This window comes from Rutidosis leptorrhynchoides, chromosome 5 (genome assembly GCF_046630445.1).
Source record: "Rutidosis leptorrhynchoides isolate AG116_Rl617_1_P2 chromosome 5, CSIRO_AGI_Rlap_v1, whole genome shotgun sequence".
NCBI classification, from domain to species: Eukaryota; Viridiplantae; Streptophyta; class Magnoliopsida; order Asterales; family Asteraceae; genus Rutidosis; species Rutidosis leptorrhynchoides.
In genome coordinates, this window is record NC_092337.1 from 359,821,046 (window position 1) to 359,831,945 (window position 10,900).

Consider the following 10,900-nt stretch of genomic DNA (forward strand, 5'->3'; position numbering starts at 1 on the left):
TATTTAAGGAAGTATGTCATTGTTAGTAGTGTTTAGTTCATGATTAATAATGAGAAGGAAGTGATGATATGACTCTGATATATCAGCTAGTCGTGACAATAAAGTAACAAAGGATGTAACTATTGGTAGAACTCTAACCTAAGAAAATTGAAATGAAACTCTTCATAATTTCATAATAAGTGTGCCACCAACTAAAAATATTCAATAGACATCTACTTATCATGTGATAGTTAAAGTTAACAAGTACAACTTCAAAATCAGGGGTTTATATGACGATTTATTCGAGGTTGAGATAGCTAGGGCATCGGATTCATCGCTGATACCTTTCACAACCGTTAGATCATATAAATCCAACGGCTCTTTTACTTCCACTAATAAAACCTCTGTTTTCACCTCACTTCTCCCCTTCTTCATTTTCTTCCAACTAATCTGGAAAAAGCTCTTCTTTAAATTCTCTCTTAAGGTCAGTCCGATTTTTCAGTTTAATTCTAAAAACTAGCATGTTTGTATCTATGCTCGTGTGGATATGTTTATGTTATAGCTATCTATGAATGTTTTTGATGCTAGATGATTCTTTTTTCAATCTTAATACATCGTGTGTTTTTTTTTTTTTTTTTTTTTTTTTTTTTTTTTTTTTTTTTGGATTTTGTTAATGTAAGTGTTGTTTATATCATTACACTGCTTAGGCATTGTTAATTAATTATGAATTTTGTGTTTTACTGATGGAATTTGGCAATTTGCTATATTAATTTGATTCTTGAATGTATTGTAATGATTTCATGTTAGAGTACTAAAATTTGAAAACCATTGTCATGAGATTGCATATTTGCAAACATAATTACTGTATATGCCCTAATTAGCTCGAAGCATTATGTAATGAAGCTGAGGAACATAGCAATATCATGTATGTTACCTACCACTATAAATTGTTTTAATCTTTTTGTGTGTGTGTTCATATAATACTCAACACTATGGTATAGGTGAAAGTAGATACAACACAACAACAACAACAACAACAACAACAACACCACCCAATCCCACAGAAGTAGGGTATGGGGAAGGTAGGGTGTAGACAATCATTCCCCGTACCCTAGATTAGAAGGAAGTCACTACTCGAACCCGCGACTAGATCAGGTCTTCCCTCCCTCTACTCTAGAAGCAAAAGAGATTGCTTCCTAAAGGACCTCCGGCCAGAAATACTCATACAAACAAAAAAGTGAGGGCAAATGATACGTACCTGTAAGAGTTAAGTGCGCCTAGGAAGATGCAACCATACAAAGTAGCCATAAAAAGAGGACACATATAGCAAGTAAAGCATAACAATAGGACAAATAGCATGGATAATATAGTGCGCAGAGCCATGTAATTTCAAGTAGGCCCACAAACAAGCAGAATAAACACCCACCCTCCCGCCCGCACACCCACACACCCAGACACACACATACACATACACAATTAGCTTCGAAGTAATGACTTATTGTTATTATTATCAATTTTTTTAAGGTATCTCATATACTCTTTGCTATAATTAAGAAGCCAATGGAACATACTAGTACTCTTTTGGAAGTGTTAGATTGAACTGTGATTGAATTTTTCTTTTTGACCACACAATTCATTTCTTGATGTAAACATATGAATGTTCAAGTAATCATTTCAATAAAACATTTCCTGCATAGAGACGTTTGATATTAAAACCTTTTAATCCAAGGTCTTTTAAACTGATAGCTCTTTCATAGCATAATACAGTATTACTTTACCATTGGCCTTGTGATACTCCTTTTTATCTTTATTAGTTAGTTAAGATGCATTTATTTGATTTTTCCCGTGCCCTCTTCCATCAGTAAGTTTTCGTATATTTGCTGTTTCTGTGTGGATGTAGTATTATTCCTTATGATTATGAAATATATCTATCTGTATATTGATTTAGCTTACTTTGCCCCTGCTCTTCATAATGAATTTTTAATTAGTGAGGTTATCAATTCTCCTTTTGGATCTATATATTAAAGTAGGTCACATGGTAATTAGTTTGAAAATAGTTAAAACAACTGCTTTTCTTACTTGCTAGCTTCCTCTCAATCGGTGGATGGGCGTCAGCGTTGTTTAATTAATTATTAATTGTTTAATTAAAATCACATTTAAAAAAAAAAAAAAAAAAAAAGATGATGCTTGTAATAAGATCCATCCGCTCAGTTAGGCGGTTGGATCTGCAACGAATGTCCTACTCCTCGGCTGCAGCAGCAGAAGCAGAACGAACCATTCGAGATGGTCCCAGAAACGATTGGAAAAAACCAGAAATCAAAGCCATTTATGATTCTCCTCTTCTCGATCTTCTTTTTCATGGGGTCAGTACTCACTCCTTTCAATTCTGATTTTTTTTTGTAGATCTCTTATTTTTCTTATACGTTGTTATTAATAAGGTTTTTTTTTTAATTTTAATTTAATAATAGGCTCAAGTTCATAGACATGCTCAAAATTTTAGGGAAGTTCAGCAGTGTACACTTTTATCAATTAAGACTGGCGGATGCAGTGAAGATTGTTCTTATTGTCCTCAGTCTTCTAGATATGATACCGGAGTCAAAGCCCAAAAACTCATGACTAAAGATGCTGTTATTGAAGCTGCACTCAAGGTATTTTTTTTTTTTTTTTTTTTTTTTTCTTTTTCTTTTTTTTTTTTTTTTTTTTTTGAAAGGAAATCTTATTCGCTATTAACACCATTATCATTTATCATTCCTCTATTTTGCTGTCCTGGTTTTAATGGTAATCGTAGTTGTTGAATTTTTTTTCTTTTTTTTTTTTTTTTTTGTACGTGCAGGCTAAAGAAGCGGGTAGCACTCGGTTTTGCATGGGTGCAGCATGGAGGGACACCTTAGGGCGCAAGACTACTTTCAATCAGATCCTTGAATATGTCAAAGAGATAAGGTACTTCTTTTAATTACATTTTTAATTTTAAATATCTTTTTAACAAAAAATTTAAATGAATAGATATATGATTGTTAATTATGTGCAGGGGAATGGGAATGGAGGTTTGCTGTACTTTGGGAATGATAGAAAAGCAACAAGCTGAGCAACTTAAGAAAGCAGGGCTTACAGCTTACAATCATAATCTTGATACCTCAAGAGAATATTACCCTAATGTTATTACTACCAGAACATATGATGAACGCCTTGAAACCATCAAACATGTTCGTGAAGCAGGGATTAATGTTTGTTCAGGTAACCTCACTCAAAATTTAGCTATAAACAAAATAGGTTTTGCAACTAATTTGGAATTCGACATATATAGTTTGGGCATAGAACATAATCGAGAGTTTACCATTTTTTTTTTTTTTTTTTGCTGGTGATAGGCGGAATAATAGGACTTGGTGAAGCAGAAGAGGACAGAGTTGGTTTGTTGCATACGTTAGCAACACTACCTTCACATCCTGAGAGTGTTCCCATCAACGCACTTCTTGCTGTCAAAGGCACACCTTTGCAAGATCAAAAGGTAATTTTTTCCTTTTTTTTTTTTTGTAACAACTTCTGAAGTATTTATGAACTTATAGTATTTTCACAGAATTCAATTATTAATATTTGAGGTTAATAAAAGTTGAAATATGCAGGAAGTTGAAATATGGGAGATGATACGAATGATTGCTACCGCACGCATCATAATGCCAAAAGCAATGGTGAGACTGTCTGCGGGACGAGTCAAATTTTCAGTGCCAGAGCAAGCACTATGTTTTCTTGCCGGTGCAAACTCAATATTCACTGGTGAAAAGCTGTTAACGACTCCCAACAATGATTTCGATGCTGACCAGTCCATGTTTAAACTGCTCGGTTTAATTCCGAAACCCCCAAGCTTCTCAGATGATGCAAGTGAGCCTGAACCTCGTGAAGAAGAAGCTGTTTCTATCTCTGCCTGATACCTGTAACAACTTGTATTTTGTGCGTTGACTTTGTCAATGCTCAAATTTGGGATCATGTAGGATTAGAGATTTGATCAGGTAGGTCTTATCTATTTGTCTTCAGATTGGTTTAGTAGATTGAGTATGTAGTAGACAATGGCATTCGGCTTAACTTGGTTGTAAGACAAATGTAAGAGGAAGCATAAAATTTATGATCTATTTCAATTTTTTTGTGCTTACTTCACTCTAAATATTCATACAAGTTTCATAACCTAAATTATTTCAATATAATTATCCATACAAGTCTCTGTTGGAAGCTTCGACGAGCCCAACACACCCACTATAGAGGACCTAGGTTATACTCACTCACTAGACCAACACTTTGACGTTGATTAGCCTTTAATTTTATGAATTCTTAGTGCACAATGTACTTAGGCGACAGTGTCAACCATATATCTTTAGGCGGTATAACCGACCATGTATTACTTAGGCGGCAGAGCCGACCATATAATAAATACAAGTGCACTAAGAACTTAAACACAAACCGAGGCTTAACCTGGAAACTTAACAAAGAACACTTTTATTAATACAAAGAAACAATTACAATATTATGGACTCAACTCACACTCTTACTTCTTCACAACTTCTACTTCCAACTCTTCTTCACTTCTTAGTTCTTCTCTACTTCACACTTCACTTACTCACACCTTACACAAATGAACTACTCATCACCCATATTTATACTACCCCATGGAACATTCTAGAAACTATATATTTTCATGGATAAATATCTAGATATTTTCTACACATACAAATATCTAGATTTTTCCTATCAAATATTTCTAGATTTTTTCTACCATATTCTAAATTCTAGATATTTTCTTATACATATTAATATCTAGATATTTTACATATATACATCTACTAATACCAAATTTGCATTGTATTTTAACACTCCCCCTCAATGCAAATTTTCTTCCAACGATGTCTTGCAGACCATTCCAAGTGCTTCTCTGAATTTTGTAAACTTCGGTTTACTTAGGCTCTTGGTGAATATATCTGCAACCTGTTCATCTGTCTTTGTTGGCATCATCTTGATTTTCCCTTCAAGGACCTTCTCGCGAATATAATGATAGTGCACTTCTATATGTTTTGTTCTTACATGAAAGACTGGATTCTCTGCTAGTCGTATAGCTGATAGGTTTTCGCAAAGAAGATTTACTTGATAATCTGTTGATTGATGAAGATCTTCCATTAGTTGCTTCAACCACATAATTTCTTGTGTTGTTGATGCTGCCGATCGATATTCTGCTTCAGTGCTTGACAAGGATACTGTTGGTTGTCTCTTACTGCACCATGATATTACTCCCGATCCAAGACTAAATATGTATCCAGTTGTTGACCGTCGTGTATCATAGTCTCCAGCGTAATCGGCGTCACAATATCCAGTCACGTGACATTCTTTTGTTTTCTTGTATAAAATACGAAAGTTGATAGTGCCTTTAACATACCTTAAGATGCGTCGTACAACATCAAGGTGAGGCTTCTTCGGATTGCTCACGTATCGACTAACCACTCCAACTGCATAAGATATGTCTGGCCGGCTTAGTGTGAGATAAATAAGACTTCCGACCATCTTTCGATACATGGTAACATCTTGAAGACTTTTTCCTTCATCTGCTCGTAGTTTTGTATTCGGATCCATCGGAGTTGAGATAGGTTTGCAATTAAGCATTCCGTACTTTTGTAAAAGATCTCGCGCATATTTCTGTTATCCCAGAAATAATCCTTCTCTTTTCTGCTCTATTTCGAATCCAAGAAAATGTTTGAGTTCTCCAAGCTCCTTCATATGAAATCTGATAGACAGATTCTCTCTTGTTCTTTGGATCTCCTCATAGTGATCCCCCGTGATGATTAAGTCATCCACATATACTAGCACTATGGCTAGTTTTCCTTGATCTTGTTTCACAAATAAACTAGAATCTGAAGGAGCAACTGTAAAACCACTTTGTACCAAGAACTCACCAATTTTCCCGTACCAAGCTCTTGGAGCCTGCTTCAAGCCATATAGTGCCTTCTTTAATTTGCAGACATGCTCAGGATGGATCTTGTTCTCAAAGCTTCTTGGTTGCTCCATATAAATGCTTTTGTCAATTTCTCCATGTAAGAAAGCATTCTTGACATCCATCTGCCACAGCTTCCAAGATTTGCTAGCGGCTAAAGCTAGTAGAGCTCGAATTGTTGTGATCTTCGCCACTGGACTAAACGTTTCTTCATAATCCAGCCCATATTGTTGAGAAAAACCTCTAGCAACAAGTCGAGCTTTATACCTTTCAATGGAGCCATCTGATCGAGTCTTCACCTTGTAAACCCATTTACAAGATATTGGTTTTACATCTTTTGGCTTTGGAACTAAACTCCATGTCTGGTTTTCTTTTAGTGCATTAATTTCTTCTTCCATCGCTTTCTGCCATTCTCGACTTTGCGCTGCTTCTTCATAAGTAGAAGGCTCAATAGGTATTGATTCATCCACATGAGCAGCATTGGCATACCTTGGATTAGGTTGTCTCGGCCTTGCTGACCTCCTTAATTCTTGTGCATGCTCCTCGACTTCCTTTTGGATTGGACGAACCTCCTCGGATATAGATTGATGTACACCAGTTTTCCATGGACTCTTTTCCTTAGAGTACGACCCTTCTCCTTCTTTTATTGGATCCAATACCTGCCCTTTAGGCTCTTCTTTTTCTTCTGGAACTTCTTCTAATCCATGAGATTCTGGAAGCTCTATCTTTTGAGGTGGCCACCATGAAGAAGCTTCATCAAATACCACATTTCTTGAAGTATGACACTTTCCAGTATTTGGATCACAACATCTCCATCCTTTTCTTGATTCATCATAACCGACAAAAATGCACCGAATTGCATTCTTATCAAATTTGCTTCTTAGATGATCTGGCACGAAGACGTAGTATACACATCCAAAAACCTTGAGATGATTGACGGTCGGCTTGATCTTCCATAATCTTTCATATGGTGAAATATATCCCAACTTGGTTTGTGGAAGCCTATTAATCACGTATGATGCCGTTCTCATACATTCGGCCCAAAATCTTCCTGGTACATTCTTACCATGAAGCATACTTCGACAAGTTTCAACAAGGTGAAGATTCTTGCGTTCTGCCACTCCGTTTTGTTGTGGAGTATTGGGGCAAGTTAATTGCCTTCTGATCTTGTGCTTCTCAAGATAGATATTGAACTCGGTCGATAAATATTCTCTTCCATTATCTGTGCGTAAGCACTGAATCTTATAATTGAGCTCACTTTCTATCTTCTTCTTGAACTCTTTAAACTTCAGAAAAGTCTCCGACTTTTCCTTCATGAAGTAAACCCACACATACCTTGAGAAGTCATCAATGAACGTCACCATATATTTCATTCCTCCAAGTGATGTTTGTTTCACTGGGCCAAAGACATCTGAGTGTATGAGCTCTAGTGGTGTCTTGGACTGGTGCTCTGACCCCTTGAATGGCAATTGGTGAGCTTTGCCAAATTGATATCCAGCACATATTGTATCTGTTCGGATATCAATTTGAGGAAGCCCATTTACTATGCGTTTCACTGTAACATCCCGCATTTTTCCGTTAAATTATTTTAACGCCCGTCTTTTATTTTAATAATATCCTCAGTATCTCGATTCGTATCCTCCATTAGCTTACATTCTTAAAATATTTTTGTCATTTGAATTATAACATCTCTCGTTCTCTTGTGTAATTTAAAAATATTCATTCGGTTAATTTCCCGCACCCGATTACAAACTTGAGGGACTAAACTTGCCAAAGTGTCAAAGATTTGACTATGTCAAAGGAGTCAAACACCACCTCCTCCATTCATTATTTTCATTTTCATTTTCATTTTCTTCTCGTACTTTCACATTTTCTCTAAATTCTCTAAACAAAGAATTCATCATCCATTCATGATCTAGCAAGTGTTTCACAAAACAAATTACATATTTGGAATCCTCCCTTCATCCTCTTCGACTTGATACCAATTTCATCTCATTTGGGTAACTTTCTAAAATTACTAGATTTTGTGTTCTTGATGTTTTTGAATTATAAAAGTGTTAATTAGTGTCTATGGCTCGTGTATAACATGAATATATGTTTTGTTTGTTCGATTTGTTGATTTGAGTAACTAGTTTGAACACTTGAAAATGGGTTTGCTTAATCTTTGATTTTGGAAGATTAAATGTTGTTAAATTGTTAAAGTTCATGTTTTAATTGTGTTACTAGTATCACTAGCTTCGTTATGATGCGTAGGTTGATTAAGAAAACTTCAAATACATGATTTGTGATTTTTGTGAATTTTGATTAGGGTTTGATGAACTTGAAATGAACTTTTGATACTTTGGATGCCATGAAATGTTGTTAGTAAGTGTTTAGTTGTATTGCATGAGTAATTACCTTCGAAACGGCATAGCATATGTGTGGATTGGATTCCCGAATCATGTAATGCATTTCAAGAACTTGAAACTTTGAAAATGGACCTTGAATGACCACTTGGCGAGAAATCGGTTATTGTAAATGATGTTTTCGCTTGATGAAAAGTAGTTAGTTGTGTTCCTTGTCAAAATACCTTTTCGATGATATAAGATACATGTTTTGGTTGTTTGCGGGTCATAAATGGTGATTGTTTGAAGTTAGGTTCGTGCATAAAACTTAAAAACTGCCAGATTTCTCTGCACAGGTAATGGCGCGGCGCGCCATATACCCGCGCGGCGCGCCAAAGTAGGCTGTCCAACTTTGTCCATTTTTGGAAAATGTTTGCTATGCTACGCACCTCCGATTCACATGAGACTTGTTCTAACATGCTTATACATGAATAAAAACCTCAGAAAAATAGTTCGGGACCCGACCCGAACGTGTTGAGTTTTTCGTTGACTTTGACCGACCAAAGTTTAACTTTTTGTCAAACTTAACCAAATGATTATGCAATCTTTCTAACATGATTCTATACTTATATCTTACATGAAACTTGACTATTTGAATCACATGCTACATAATCGAGTCGTAACGAGCCATAGGACTAATTGAACACCTTTGACCTATCGTGTTTACCGTTATTGATACAACCTATATGTTTAGGTCAAGACTAGCTTTGTCTTTGCACGCGTTTACTTGTTGAAGTACTTTATTAACTCTTGCACTCAAGGTGAGATCATAGTCCCACTTTTACTCTTTTTGAACTTATATTTGGGATGAGAAAACAAAAACGATTCTTTTAAACTAAGTGAACACAAGTACAGGAAAACAAATATTCTACATACGAGTTTAGAACAAAAATCCTCAATTCGATTATCATTAGTTACATTTGCAGTGTGTAAGTGTAGGCGTGAACTTATGTTGTATGGCCATATGGGTTTGACAAACCCTCATCTAGGACGGTTCGCTACCGTCTACGGATGAAATATATTTTCGAGAAACAGTGTTGTTCTAGCACTATGAATGGGGTATCAACGGACGGAACGTTAAGCCTTGATAATTGGGTGCTCGTGAATAGTAACTTTTAGAATGTACTACTACTTTATCAATGTTGCAAATCTTGTGGTTCGACTTACTTTTACTCACTTACTTATTTAAACATATGATTTCACCAACGTTTTCGTTGACAGATTTTCTATGTTTTTCTCAGGTCTGCACGATATGTGAAACATGCTTCCGCTCATTATTTGATACTTGCATTGGATGTCGAGTATACATGCATTTCATGAAGCGTCTTTTGACTTTATTTGAAACCGTGTCGCCTAGATTTCATTTGTACTAATAACTTTGTAACTTAACTTTTGGATGAACAATTCTTGTAAACTTGGGAAAAATCTTTACTTTAGAAATGAAGGCGACATATTTTGGTCAAACGTTGTCTTAAAGACTTATGACCATGTAATGGGACCTACGTAGACGATGCCGTCACTTGACGATTTGTCGGGGTTGCTACAAGTGGTATCAGAGCTTTGGTTGTAGGGATTTAGAGTTCATTAGTGTCAACCCCGAGTCATAGGGTACATTAGTGAATCTAGACTACAACCGGCATATAGACTGAAGTAGGAATTACTTGATTATTTGTGCATTATACTCGAACTCTTTTATCATATCTAACTCGTATTCGATCTTGATCTTACGTTGATAAATTTTGTTGACGCGCCACCTTGACTTTATAAAGTAATGTTAAATGCACATGTGAATCAGGGTAATATAATTTCCGGGATTATATTACGGTGATTCACAAGAACGTTCCGACACTATGACATAAAGAATTTAAGGCGAGTCAAGGAAAAATTTTCTCTCTATCCTTTTTCCGTATCACGGTTAGTATTGTTGAAAATACTAATCAACGATATTCTTGTGTCATGAAGGAACAATGACTCACCAAGGTCAACACAATACTCCTCTCGAAACTCTAGAACAAGCTCTTCAACAAATGATAGCCACCGCCGTGGGTGAGGCCGTGGCCGATCACTTTTCCAACAACAATAATCAGGGAGCCGGTAATTCAAACGAGGGGTGCTCCTACAAAAGCTTCATGAAGTACAACCCTCCCACTTTCGATGGAACCGGGGGACCAGTTGCTCTCACCCGATGGTTTGACCAAACGGAATCCATTTTTAGCATAAGCGGTTGTCGAGACCGAGATAAGGTCAAATTCTCCACCCTCACTTTCACCGGTGTTGCTCTCTCACGGTGGAACACGTATGTACAATCGGTGGGTATCGATGAAGCCCACACACTCCCTTGCACCGAATTAAGAGAAAGAATGATCACCGAATATTTCCCGCGTGATGAGACTCGAAGGCTCGAACAGGGACTAAGAAATTTAAAAACGGTCGGGAATGACCTCAAAGCTTATAATCAACGGTTTGCCGAACTAGCCTTAAGTTGTCCGAATCTCATGACTCCCGAGTCCCTAAGAGTTGAACTTTACATGGATGGCCTCCCTAAGAGCATTCAACACGGGGTAATGAC

At 36.4% G+C, this 10,900-nt stretch overlaps 1 protein-coding gene across 1 annotated transcript; it reads left to right on the forward strand.

Annotated features, from left to right (window-relative positions):
* Positions 1-240: 240 nt before the first annotated feature.
* On the forward strand, positions 241-4,123 carry LOC139847852 (biotin synthase, mitochondrial). Its single transcript, XM_071837581.1, has 7 exons — positions 241-463; positions 2,066-2,342; positions 2,448-2,627; positions 2,813-2,919; positions 3,008-3,213; positions 3,345-3,484; positions 3,600-4,123. The coding sequence occupies exons 2-7, from the start codon at positions 2,160-2,162 to the stop codon at positions 3,900-3,902; spliced, it is 1,119 nt and encodes a 372-aa protein (XP_071693682.1). The 5' UTR covers positions 241-463; positions 2,066-2,159; the 3' UTR covers positions 3,903-4,123.
* The last annotated feature ends 6,777 nt before the right edge of the window (positions 4,124-10,900 follow it).